Source organism: Takifugu rubripes, chromosome 9, assembly GCF_901000725.2.
Source record: "Takifugu rubripes chromosome 9, fTakRub1.2, whole genome shotgun sequence".
In the NCBI taxonomy this organism is placed as follows: Eukaryota; Metazoa; Chordata; class Actinopteri; order Tetraodontiformes; family Tetraodontidae; genus Takifugu; species Takifugu rubripes.
Window position 1 is genome coordinate 6298876 of NC_042293.1, and position 13590 is coordinate 6312465.

The 13590-nt window shown below is 45.9% G+C and overlaps 1 protein-coding gene and 1 long non-coding RNA gene across 19 annotated transcripts in view; one reads left to right on the forward strand and one right to left on the reverse strand.

Annotated features, from left to right (window-relative positions):
- Nucleotides 1-13590, forward strand: part of LOC101064855 (transcription factor Sox-6) — a 32753-nt gene that overhangs the window by 16018 nt on the left and 3145 nt on the right. For 7 of the 17 annotated variants that reach the window (XM_029841614.1, XM_029841618.1, XM_029841617.1 and 4 more), the window contains 12 exons: nucleotides 798-987; nucleotides 2858-2956; nucleotides 3122-3172; nucleotides 4287-4459; nucleotides 5153-5221; nucleotides 6347-6467; nucleotides 6898-6977; nucleotides 8898-9032; nucleotides 9654-9816; nucleotides 10717-10895; nucleotides 12773-12884; nucleotides 13350-13520. In XM_029841614.1, coding sequence (XP_029697474.1) covers nucleotides 798-987; nucleotides 2858-2956; nucleotides 3122-3172; nucleotides 4287-4459; nucleotides 5153-5221; nucleotides 6347-6467; nucleotides 6898-6977; nucleotides 8898-9032; nucleotides 9654-9816; nucleotides 10717-10895; nucleotides 12773-12884; nucleotides 13350-13520 — 1543 coding nt within the window. Of the gene's footprint in view, nucleotides 1-797; nucleotides 988-1182; nucleotides 2608-2857; nucleotides 2957-3121; nucleotides 3173-4286; nucleotides 4460-5152; nucleotides 5222-6346; nucleotides 6468-6897; nucleotides 6978-8897; nucleotides 9033-9653; nucleotides 9817-10716; nucleotides 10896-12772; nucleotides 12885-13349; nucleotides 13521-13590 lie in introns of those variants that run through there. The other 10 variants (XM_029841621.1, XM_029841623.1, XM_011607029.2 and 7 more) reach the window with 10 other exon arrangements.
- On the reverse strand, nucleotides 7149-7771 carry LOC105416897 (uncharacterized). 2 transcript variants are annotated; one of them, XR_003889551.1, is made up of 3 exons: nucleotides 7635-7771; nucleotides 7390-7506; nucleotides 7149-7285 (listed from the first exon to the last, which is right to left on the reverse strand). It is a non-coding gene; the product is annotated as an uncharacterized lncRNA (long non-coding RNA). The 2 variants fall into 2 exon arrangements; XR_003889550.1 differs by having other exon boundaries at nucleotides 7152-7285; nucleotides 7413-7506.

Genomic DNA, 13590 nt, shown 5'->3' on the forward strand with positions numbered 1-13590 from the left:
ATATATTTATGGATCATTGTGGTATGACTTATATTGACCGGTGTGGCCCAACAGCAATGTAAAACAATGCAAATCGCCACCTAAATATTTGAACCATCTAAACATCCAGGGGCGGCACGGTGGTGTGGTGGTTACCACTGTGGCCTCACAGCAAGAAGGCCCCGGGTTCAATCCCCGGTTGGGATTGATTGGGGACTTTCTGTGTGGAGTTTGCATGTTCTCCCTGTGTGGGTTTTCTCCGGGTACTCCGGCTTCCTCCCACAGTCCAAAGACATGCATGATTGGGGATTAGGCTAATTGGAAACTCTAAAATTGCCCGTAGGTGTGAGTGTAAGAGAGAATGGTTGTTTGTCTATATGTGTTAGCCCTGCGATTGACTGGCGTCCAGTCCAGGGCGTACCCTGCCTCCGCCCATTGAGCTGGGATAGGCTCCAGTCCCCCCGCGACCCTCAGTGGAGGAACAAGCGGTAGTGAGTGAGTGAGTGAGTGAGTGAGTGAGTGAGTGAGTGAGTGAACATCCAGGTCCATCAGGCTGAAATCATTGGTTTCACACAGCCACTCCAGTATGAGGTGGGATCACTGGGATGGAGCACCAGGTGTTCCTGGTCAGAATCTAGGATTCAGAGCTGGGTTTCACCAGAGCAAACAGGAAGAGCCTGGCTTAATGTGTTAGTGGTACTGGTCTAGCAAGGTTTCTCAGCTCAGAGCAGACGTCACAACTACACCTAATAGGAACACCATCGCATACGATAACTAGAAGTGTTGTTTAATTAACTCACTTTGCTTTCTCCACTCAGGACAATGACAGCAAAAAAATGAGCACCTACAGTTCTACCTCTCCCTCCAAGCCAGATGAGTCCTGCAGGGATCCAGGGGATCCAGTGATCCACTTTGGTACTCCAGAACGCCGAAAAGGAAGTCTGGCTGACGTGGTAGACTCGCTGAAACAGAAAAAACTGGTGGAGTTGACCAAGACGGAGCAAGAAGGTAGGACAAGATGTGTCTGTCTGTCCTAAAACATTGGTTCTCTTGCCAGTTAAATGTTAAGTCTCCTAATGTGGGGTCAGAGGTCACCCTGCAGTCGTGCTGTTTCTATGGTTGCTTGTAGTTGCAGGAGCGCGTGTGTGAAGTGTGGCTGCCATCACGTCACTCTTGGCTCACTTTGAACATCTGTAATTACAGATGTGGAATCATGAAAAGGCCACTTTCACTTTCTGCTCTCGCTCCAGCAGAAAGACAAGAAGCTCTGGAGTCTCCCAGCATGTACCAGCTCGCCTTCAAACACCCCGTTTAATGTACACATAGTAATCATGATGCATTATCTTTCACCCCCTGTTGGTACGTTAGTGAAATGTGTCATGATCAGACGTGTCCTCATGCAGCAGCAGGCATCTAGAAAAAAGCTGCTGTCTCATTCTGTCTGTTGATGAAGGAAGTTTGTTTCTGAATGCAACCTTCTCAACCACAGTTGGTCCGAGAGTTGATCTGAAATTACACCAACAAAATCATGGGTAGCAGGAATCAGGCGGCCATGTTGGTTTACTTTTACAAGTTATGAATTTAATCAAATGTCATATTTGAGTTTGGTCATTTGTTGTTGGAACACAATGAGAAGATTAACGTGGTTCCATCGCTTCTGCTGCGACATCAAAGCTGCGTTGATCCCTCTCGTCTCTGAAAAGAAGCAGTTGGAAAGTTACCCAGAAAACGTGTCGGGGTTGAGTTTTTTTCTCTGTCTGACTGTATAAATGTGAAAACACCTTTCTGGCACTGGAATAAAAATGTGAGATGAGCTCCATAGGCAACAACCTCTGACCCCCAGCAGGAAGTGAAGATGTTTAATCAATGTTTGGTCGATACATGAGGACAAAATTTAAAATCTCACACTGAACTAAAGATGTGTGTGTGTGTGTGTGTGTGTGTGTGTGTAGGTGTTTGAACAGGTTTTTACCCTCTAGGGTTGCGGAGCCTGACAAAAGCTCATTTGTAGCGCCTTTATGCTGAAAAAGTCTAACGGTATTCGAGTGGGCACATGGCCTATTGTGATCAGCTTAATGTTGTGTTTGTGTGTGTGGGATCATTGTTGGTGGGGACGCAGAGTCGAGCAGGACTTCCATTTAAGCTTTACATGTTTACGTTGGATTATGGTGGCAATAAATAAGCTAAAGCAGCAGCAACAGGAAAGCAGCCGGGGGCTGCAGGAGGACCAGAGAAGTGGACAATAAGTCCCCATGTTTGGTCAAAACATGGGGACATTCTGACAAATTCTTTAAAAAGTCCATTTCAGGGTTAAAGGAGAAGCTGAGGAGACATTTTAAAAGAGCACTTAAAGAAGAAAATATGAGCCGAATGTCCAAAATTCATCTGCATAAAAAAGACACGTTTATAAAGGATGAACAATTTATATGCTGGACCTGATAAACACACATCCAGGAAGAACAAAGGTGGAACATCAGCTGCTCTTTACAGCATCAAAGCATCAATCAACAGGAGAAAATGTCAGAGGGTTGAAGATGGATGCATGGAGGAAGGACAGAAGAGGAGGAATAGAAGAGATGTAAATCCAGAGAAAAGAGGGTGTGATGAGATCTGCAGCAGTTCATCAGGGTAATGGGACAGACCGGCACACACGCGCGTACGCACATGCGTAAAAGTTGCGAGGACCAGAAAAGATGTCCTCACTTTGCTAGTAGAATGAATACACACACACAGTGTACACAATCTGACTGGTCAGCCGGCTGGTTGCTGCTTTTGTCTTCTTTCTTACAGATTTCTTTGATTCCCTTTTTTAGTTCTTCCAGCTCAAACATTTCTTGCATAAAAATATGAATATTCAGTTTGTTGTGTGTTTGTATAGAGTCGGACTGTGTGGAGAGGCTGTTATCCAAAGACTGGAGGGAGCGAGTTGACCGTCTGAATGCCACAGAATTGCTAGGAGATGTCAAAGGTCAGACAGGTGCCTCAAGCATTTCAGTCATGTTAGAAAAAAGACTTCATGTAAAATGGTTAAAACTCATCAGACGTCTGTGATTGGCACTAAAGGACTCTGAATCTAAGGTGTACAAAAGCTCCACATTCTTTTAAGAGTCTGCAGGTTTAACATTAGTTCATTTTCTTTCAGTCAAACCTTCAACAGAAGCATTCTGGGGCCAGAACCATCAGATGTTCCACAGTTTGTTCTTCACAGTTCCTTTTTTGTTAAATGATCTTTAATGATCAAAGCTGTAACAACGGCAGCGAATCAACTCCAACATCAACACAAGTGATGGAAGGAGGGCCGATGGGAGAGGGTGTGGAGGGTGTTGGGGGGATGGGGTTGTGTGGGGGGGTTGGGGTATGGGGGTGTCCTTGACAATTAATGTTTTCTATTTTTTAAGGTTCACAAGTTCAGTTTCTTCACAGTCAAACAACTTTTAAACCACTGAAGAAAACAATCTGAATAAAGAGAATGAAATAAGGGGAAAGTTGCCTTTGATACTGTTGAGGGTTTGTGTGTGTGTGTGTGTGTGTGTGTGTGTGTGTGTGTGTGTGTGTGTGTGTGTGTGTGTGTGTGTTGCCCTGGGGCCATGTAGGGAGACTGCAGGGTGGCCTCAACACTACCTGCATACTAACAGAGTCCCCATTGTAGTTCTGTCAGACCCCTATTGTACCCCAACACACACACACACACACACACACACACAGAACTCAGTTTCACTCCATGTGTATTTCAGTAACTTATTTAGTTTCATTTAGATTTTTTTTAAATCAATTATCAATTAATTAAATCCTGTTGACCAGATAATTAATGTAAATAAACTCTTTTATTTATGATCTGACTCTGGTTTGACTCTGGTTTAACTGTGGTTTGATTCTGATCTCAGTGGCGCTTGACTGTTCACATCTTTTTTGTTTGAGGATGAAGTTTTATATTTGAGGCAAATATCAGCCATCCAAATGCTTGTAGATGAGGGTGACTGGTGCTGGCTGTTGTGATGGTGTGAGTCTGCATCTGCAGCCTCTCAAATGTGTAAATCATAAAAGCTCGTAACACGTTTTACACATTTAGCAAGACATTTTACTGTTGTTGGCATGTTCAAACCAATCGTCCCATAATCAATATCAACATAACTAACAGTCAGAAGTTCTGGGGGTTCTGGAATGACGCCTCCTAAATGTTCAGACATTTTTGGTTGTTGAGGCGTTTTTCGGGAAGAGTCGTAAAGATAAATGACCCCATATCAAAACAGGAGCCGTGGGATTAGTTGGACATTTGAAGTTAATGGCTGTTTTTTTTGATGTTCCAGGAACACCGGAGTCACTAGAAGAGAAGGAGCAACAACTGTCCAACATGATCGGTCAGCTGATCGGTTTAAGGGAGCAGCTTCTCTCCGCCCACGACGAGCAGAAAAAGATGGCCACCTCTCAGCTGGAGAAGCAGAGGCAGCAGATGGAGCTGGCCCGCCAACAGCAGGAGCAGGTGTGTGTGTGTGTGTGTTTGTGTGGGTACAGCAAACAATGTGGCAAGACGCTGTTAACACACATCTTTAGGTTTGGACTCTGCAAAACAAACTTTTTTTAATAAGGATTTGTTGTGTCCTGTCACATGACCCCTGCTCAGGTGGGTGTGGCTACACAAACAGCCATTAGTGCTATTGGCTGTCTGTTTTATTTAGTTTAATGTTTGATTTGATCTTGTTTTGTTTTTTGTTTTTTTTGTGTTATGCTAAAGACACGTGGCTGTAGCTGACATACGACAGCTCTGTTTGGACATGTCCTCGTCCCGACACATTCCAGTGTTCTCAGCCTTGTGGTGGAGACAGATTCCAGTCCAGCTGGTCGTTCAGACACGATTGGTTGATACCCTACAGACACAAATTTGCCTTAAATGAAATATGACAAGTGTGTAATCAGGGCGCTGCCTCCCATCAACCTGTTATTACGTTTTAGAATAAATATCATAAATGATTCGTGTGCAGGTACCGACAGGTCGTGGGTGGAGTCACAGGTTCAGAGGGATCAGATTGTGTGATTTACTGATGTTCCTCACTGCAGCCTGTCGGTATGGTGACAGATTTTTCATGACATCAATGATTTTTCACAAAGCAAAAATGTGTTTGTTGGTATGTGTGTGTGTGTGTGTGTGTGTGTGTGTGTGTGTGTGTGTGTGTAGATTGCCAGACAGCAGCAGCAGCTCCTGCAGCAGCAACATAAGATCAACCTCCTGCAGCAGCAGATTCAGGTGGGCAGAGCTTCGTCTATTGAACTTTGATTGATTCCTGATCGATCCAGATCCTGTTGATAACCTGTGAACTTCACCGAAACTTCAGCGGCTCATTTATTTTAATAATCTGTTTAATCAGTCACATAAATGAACCATTTGATTGTCTCTGACCCCGAGCATGAGCACAACATGGATTTATTGCTGAGATCATGATGCCTGAGGCGGCTCATTAATATTGAGCTCGCACACATTTCTACACATGAGCATTGGGGTAGAGCCAAGGAACACGTTGGATGGGTCAGTATGGGTATTTTAGCATTTATTCCATTTCCAGAGAGAAACTTGGAAGAATCAGTTCTGTTGGTAGGTTCTGAGCTTTAGACCTCCTCAGCTTTAAGATGCCTCGGACAGAGGCTCAAATCACACTCTTGTGTGTTGGAACTTCTGAAGAAAAAGAAATTTGAAAAATTGTTTTATAGTTACATTTTTCTTTTATCTCGATATTTTTGTTTAATGGTTCAAAAAATAACTTCACAAGAATATTTATTCCAAACATTTTTAAACGTTTAATCTTCTAAAAAGCTGCATTTGAGCAAAGTTAAATGTACTGTTCTAAACCAAATAATTACAGAGAACGAAAATCTGGGAAAGATGTTGTATCTATGTTGTATTGTTGTATTGTATGTATGTTGAACCCCCCCCTCCACACACACACACACACACACAAACACACACTTCCCTCCTTAGTGATGGAGGAAAAACAGTAACCATGGAAACATCATGGCGGTGGTGGACAACATGTCCTGGGGGATGGCTCCTTGAGGGAGTGGGTGGAGTCAAAGCTTAATGAAATGGTTCATAAAAAGATGAATAGATGGAGAAAATAAGGAAGGATGAAGAGGAAGAAACATGAAAACAAGCTGAGGATGAAATATTAAACTAGAGAAAAGAGAGAATCTGTATGACATCAGGGCCAGGAACGAGGAGCAGAAATAAATCATCCCCCCTGTTAGTTGTGGGCGGGGCCAAGATGATGTGAAGAAAATAAAAAGGTTTGATTAAATGGAGATTTGAAATAAAACCAGATGAGCGTTTTCTCATTTACAATAAACAGAAATGAGTGATCGTCACCTTCTGTCTCAGGTTCAGGGTCACATGACTCCCATGATGATTCCTGTCTTTCCTCATGACCAGCGATCTCTGGTTGCTGCCACCGCTGCCCAGCAGGGCTTCCTGTTCCCACAAAGAATGTCCTACAAACCAGGTAGACACACACACACACACACACACACGCACGCACACACACACACGCGCATCTTTGGGTTAATTTTTTTGTCGGGTTTTACGTCTCCAGGTGCTCGCCTAATGCCACGCACCACTGAATAAAATCCAAAACAATCCCAGTTTATTCCCAGTGTGTGACCACATGCTCCCCTGAGTTAACTCAGGTAAAAACACAGATTAAAGGCCCTTATTTTGCCCTCCGGACTCTGTTTATTGAAGACTTGGACATGAAAAACCTTTTAGAGTCGTCGGGGGGGTCAGCTGTGTTTCTGCTATTTGAATTTATGAGTTCGTCCCAACAAGATTCAGCCAGACCTGACCTGTGTTCTGGTGCTGTCCTGGATGACCCAATGACATGAATAAAAACATGAGGACTAGCTGAAGAAGCTACCTGTGCTGTTTCCCTGCAGGTGACAACTACCCCATGCAGTTTATTCCATCTACAATGGCGGCAGCGGCGGCGGCGGGCCTTAGCCCGCTACAGCTGCAGGTGAGTCTAGACCAATGTGAGCCCAGAACCATTATTCAGTTTCCAGCTTCTTATCGTCTAGCTTCACCAACACTCAACAGGATTTACAGGAAGGACAAAAGAGAGAGGGGTGAGAAAGGGGGAGAGATAGCGCTCAGACGTCGCACCGGTGTAGGGCAGGCATCACTTGGATGTAGCCTCGGTGTAGCTCCGATGCAGCTCAGATGCAGCTCAGATGCAGCTCAGATGTAGCTCAGATGTAGCTCAGGTGTAGCTCAGGTGTAGCACAGGTGTGTTGCAGGTGTATCACTGGCCTCACTCAGGTGTCACTGCGTTTATGGAGCAACACACTTGCTGAGATCTTTTCCATGTCATTGTTTGTTAAATATTAGCTTCAGTGTAAGGCCAGTTAATCTGCGCATTAGCCACTAACATGCATCACAAATACTGCAGTACATCGTGTTAGTTCTGCATTAGCCATCTTCTCCGCTACACGCTGTGGTCGGGACGTGGCAGCTGTTGTTGTTCTAATCGAATTGCCGACTCAGACCTGATGAGAGGGTGACAGTGATTGGCCGAGAGGCCTGATGGCATTTGTGAAGTAAAACTTAACAACAGATCAAATGCAGAGGGACTGAAACATTTCTTATAAGAGGCTACATAAAAGGAATATCTGACCCCCCGTGACCCGATCACTCTGCTGGCGTGGGAACACCATCGGGCTAATTGTCTCAGCGTAGATCTCTTCGTAAACTGTGGATTCCTGCTGAAGAAAGGCCCCTTTGTGGCGCTAGTGGGGGTGAAATACAGTTGCTCGGTGAACATTCTTGTTGGATCATAAGACAGTGATGGGCTGGCTGTTCTGGTCCAGCGTCACAGACACGCAGCACCTCTGGGCACCCACCACAACAATTAGACCTGTTTGAAACTTGTCCTTCTCCTCTGGAGCTGCTGAATACAACAGAATCACAGACGTAGGCGGAGGTTCTGATGATCAGTGTGCTCCTAATGACAGAACAATTAGTGGGAGTTTAATCACATGATTAGTGGAGCCAGTCAGAGCCGGAGTCAAGACCTCTTCTGTCAATGTGTAATTTAGGATATTGCAGCATCGTCTCTCCTGGGACAAATTCAGGCCTCCTGTAACTGATCGATCAGTGAGAAATGCTAAATTAGCTAAGAGCTGAAGAATGGCTGAAAGGCTGAAGAATGAAGCTCTGTGGTTCCCCCAAGACTCTCAGCAGGGTCTCGTATGTTTGGAGTCACGCTGACGGCCTTCCAATATAAACCAGTGCTGACATCAGGGCTTGGTTTATATTGTGAGGTCCTTCTGTTAATAACAGCCTCAGCGGCTCTTTAGAGCGTCGTACCTGCAGATGAAGAGGTCTGGTGAGGCTAGAACCATCCAGGGAACCACAGGAACCACCTCACCAGATAAACTAATAAAGTGTCTTCTGCTGCAATGGCCACCTCCTGTACCTGATGTTCCACATGTTCCACACATTTCACACATCTGGTTGATGCCAAATTTATGAGTATCAATCTCCAGATCCATCGGTGGGCTTCGGTGGCTGCTCCTCTGCTCCCAGGAGGCTTTGCTGTTTTGACTACACAGAAACCCGATCTGAGGACGTTTAGGCTGAGAGCTAAAAACTGAGGAGGGAGAAGAAAAAGAGAAAGAAAACCATAAACGAAAGAAAAGACGAGTTCCCTGCTGAGGAACGCTCATGACGTCTTCGTGGTTTTGTTGATTCTGCAGCGTTCAGCAGGCCTGGAACTTCAGACCAAGCAGTAGAAGAAAAATCATGTCTCAGTTCATTCAGACTCCAGACATCTAATTCTTTCTCTTAACACCTTTTTTCTTTTGACTAAGCTCATTCATTCAAACCTGTTCAGATGACTTGAACTCAAAGTTCTCCTCTGGTTCTTTTGTTAACACAGCAGCTTTATGCAGCTCAGCTGGCCAGCATGCAGATCTCACAGGGAACCAAGATGAAACCCCCCTCCTTCAGCCCCCTCTCACCGTCCACCCTGAAGAGCGAGAAGAGGCCGGCAAGTCCCGTCGGTCACATTAAGGTCTGTAAAACAGCAGGAGAATGAGCATTTGACCGTGAAAAGATGCAGATTCAGAGGAACAGACATGAAAAACAGAATAAAAAGAGAATAAAAAGACGCATGAAGTTGTTGAGTTTGGGGCTTCTGCTCCTCTGGTGTATTTAGCAGAGGCATGTGACGTGCGGCTGCTGTTTGGCAGTGGTTCAGAGCTCATCGCTGCAGCGACGCTTGCCTGGTCTCTGCTCGCCACTGCGGCGATAATGGAAGCCATATGTGTCGGAGGCACAGCTGTAACCGGCGTCACAATACACTGGCGTCAGAACTGACCGCACTCACACAATCATTCTGAAGACCCCGCCCACTGCTAACCCCCCACAACCTGAGCACACCCCCCTCCCACCACAGGCTGGAGCTGTATTTCCAGGACCATCCCAGTTTCTGAAGAAATCATTAAGTGTTTCCAACTACTGCAGCATCAGACCAGCGTGTGGCGCTAAAACACCCTCTCCTGTTGTATCTGAACTGACCTGTCAAACCTGCGTGTTCCATTTAGCGAAGCCATGTTGTTTAACATGTGCAGAAGTGGATCATGCTCAAATTGTTCTCCTGCTTCTGCTGATCATCGTGTTTTCACTTCAACAGGAGGAAGTGTCCACGCAGCCGTTGAACCTCTCCGCCAGAAGCCAAACAGCAGAAACATCCCCGACTCACAGCTTCATCTCTGGAAACAAGAGCAGCCCGACGCCACTGGTCAAAGGTCGCGTCCCAAGCCCCGCCCCTAACAAGGGCAGGAACACGTCTCTCGGTATGTACAAAAAACATACAAAAGTCTGCTCGTCACCAGCACTGGGTGACCGCAGCAATGCTAACTTTAGAGACGCCTCGGTCAGGAAGTAACACACACACACACACATTGTCCCCATGTGTACTGAACACTGTCACTGTGGTGCAGACTCAAACCATGAGCCACCCAAACACCACCACTCTCTGCAGACACCTCAGCCCACCACCTGTGTGTGTGTGTGTGTGTGTGTGTGTGTGTGTGTATGTGTTTTACTGGAGTCCAAAGCCCTGTATTTAAACCCAATGAAACCTTACAACGGAAGCAGTGAAACCCAGCACAGGTTATTTGCTTTTTAAGAGCTTCCTCACATCATTGTCTGCCTGCGTAGACCTTTTATGCCCCCACCTCTGCTATCTGTTATTAAGGCCCATCTAAGGCCTCTCATTATAGACCCCCAGAAAACCATTTTCAAGCTCCTCTGGAGTGGTTTGGAGGATGCTTGCAAACGTGTTTTATTCCCATTTCAGCGGCCACCCAGAGCTTCCTACTTCACTGCTAATTAAACAAGGAGGAGACGGAAACTTTGCATCCTTTTGATGTGTGTTTCCTCCCTTTTTTCTTTAAATGTGCATCAGTTGCGTCGCTGTGAATCAGGCACGTGAAGAGGAGCAGAGTTCAGTGGTGTTGGCCTGGAAAACAACCTGACGAGATTCATTACCCCTGTTTTTGAACAGGGTTTCTAAACGTTTGCTGAGAAGATTTACATTGTTTGTGCAGCAAATTCTCCAGTGCACTCTGACATCAATGAGATTTGGTGGCTTCTTCAGGAATAAAACATTTGCCGTCAAACTCCTGACAAACACAGATCCTGTTCATGAGACACAAGATCACAAAATTTACCAAGGTGTGATTTTCTTTCAGACATTCTATCCAGCCTCAACTCCACAGCGTTGTTTGGAGACCAGGACGCGGTGATGAAGGCCATCCAAGAGGCCCGCAGCATGAGGGAGCAGATCCAGAGGGAGCAGCTAAACCAGCAGCCCAGCCTGGAGGCCAAACTGTCAGCTCTCAGCAACATGAGCCTCAGCAACGGCAGCAAGGTCGGCAACAGGTCACATGTGGCTACATGACAGGATGCTTGATAAGGATCATATGGTCCAAATGCAATTTCCAAAGGCATTTTCTTCCATGTGAGGACTAAAATCTGCATGAAACTGATGCGATTACATGAAGTCCAGGCGAGGTCGTGCATGTGACACATTAGCATCTTTGCTCCTAAAAACAATGTAAAACCGAAGAGAATCAGGTCAGACATTAAACAGGTTGTTAAAACTCTCTCTCTCACACTCACACTCACACACACATGCGCGCGCACGCACACTCACACACAAAGACACGCACACATACACTCATATACACTCTGTGCGTGTGTCAGTGTGTGTGTGTGCGTGTGTGTGTGTGTTTGATTAGTACTCCAGGCTGGGACTGTGAACATGATATTTGTACATCTCTGCTCTTCAGACTCAAACCCTCCACGTCACCATGGAAGTGACTCTTTTCCTCTGAGCATATTTGTGCTTCTCGGTGGAGATCAGCGCTGTGATGTCTGACTGCATGTGTTTGTGTTTATTTCTGTCCCACCAACGAAACTGATCCCAGTTCTTTGTGTGTGTGAGAGTGTGTGTTAATGTCATTATAGTGGCTGTAGAGGCCAGTTTGTGGCATTGTTAAGTATCCTGTTACGCTTACGCAGCTTCCAGCTGGCCTGTGACTGCTGAAGTTCACTGAAATAACCTGTGTGTATGTGTGTGTGTGTGTGTGTGTGTGTGTGTTCAAGCATGCGTTCATAAAAATAAAAGTTGCCTTAAGATCATTTAACATGAAAGTGAATTGTCAGTGGGAATCCACCTGTTCTGCATGTCCACACATGGAGGACATGGAATCACAGTACACACACACACACACGCACACACACACGCGCGCGCGCACACACACACACACACACACACACACATAATGTAGATAGAGGCACATAAACACTTTGAGGGTTTTAGTGTGAAACAAGCCACAAACAACTATTAGGTTAATGTTTTAGACAAAAGCTTCAGGAAATGAGGATGACCTTTGATGCACAAGAGTTCCAGTTCCTTTTACAAAAAGACGGTGAATAAAAACACACAAAATGAATAAATCTGTGTTCTGATTGGCTGTTTCACAGCCGATCATTTGGGGAAGAGCAATGCGAGGGTTGGGGCTCAGTGTTGTAGCCTCGTGGTCTGAACGTGGCCACCGTGATGCTCAACACACAACACTATAACATCATAAAGAGACCAGGCAGGACAGTCTGAAATGTATAAATACACCTTTTTGGTTGTTTCTTCTTCCTGTTGTAAGTTCTTCACAGGCTTCAGCTGTTTAGCTTACTGGTTTTAGTGGTTAGCATGTTTCCTATATCGCCACCTTCTGACTAAACTGCTGAAGTGCATCGGTTCACATTTATTCTCCCTTTAGTTTTCCTTTGTAATGTAATGTCAAATAGGAAAGAGGCACTCTCTCTCTCTGTCCCTTTCTCTCTCCTCTCTCTCCCTCTGTCCTCCCTCTTTTCTTTGTTAGGCGGTTACTTCCTGCGGTGAGTGTGGCGCTGCCCAGCCACATGTTCTGTGGTTGGCCTGATTACATCTCTACTGTAGCGCTTACACTGGCCTCATGCACACCCACACACACACACACACACTCTGGTGTGGCTGAGGTTCCAGGGACTTTGCCAGCAGCTACTGCAGCATGACGTCACCTTCACCTGACAACCATCCGTCAGACAGAACCTGTCGGCTCCAATCACAGAGCCCAACAGCGTTCACATGACCGACGTCACAACCTGACCAACATGAACAGCTTTTTTTCCCATCATGCCCACAGAACCACGTGCTGAAACGGATCCACGTTCCGATTCACATTGCTCATGGTTCTCTCTGTTCAGCAGGAACGGCTGCACTACGAAGCGCTGAGTCAGCACCTGGGGAAGCTCGGAGAGGATGCTGGGAAAATGGTCCACCGAGTCATTGACCTGACGAGGCCGGAGGATCTGGAAGGTGAGTTCAAAGCTCAGGAGTTTAAACCCGTAACCTTTAACTCTGATGGTGGAGGCCATTTGCTCACAATAAAGACAGAATGTTCCAGTCTAAGCTTGCAGGTATTCACACAGCACAAATATTTAGTGTGCGCCTCAGGAAGCGCAGCTGAAGGACACTTCAGCAGCTAAACAGCTCGTCCAATGTCAACATTTTAGAGATTTTTAAAGTGTTTCTGTTATGCACTGCTAAAGGTCAAATGCAGAGGTCAAAAGCCGGCCAAGGATTTTTCATAAATGAAAGGCCCCTCAGGGACATTGTCTTTGTCTCCAAGTGTCGCCTGTCACCCAGAGTCCACCAGTGTTTACAGCCAATGAGGAGAGAAGGGGGCACTGGCTTTGCAGTCTTGCATGTTTAGGCCAGCATACCAATCTGCCGTTCCAGGTCCACATTCTCTGAACAGACCTCCGTCCTCTCTCTGTGCAGGGAATGACATCTCCGAGGCCCGAGTGTTTCGGGAGTCCAGAGGCCGTAACGGCAATGAGCCACACATCAAGAGACCCATGAATGCCTTCATGGTGTGGGCCAAAGACGAGAGGAGGAAGATCCTGCAGACCTTCCCGGATATGCACAACTCCAATATCAGCAAGATCCTTGGTGAGATTTCACCTCAGAGATTAGGCGACCCTGCTCAGACCAGACCCTATTCTGAGTGTTCTTCAGAAGC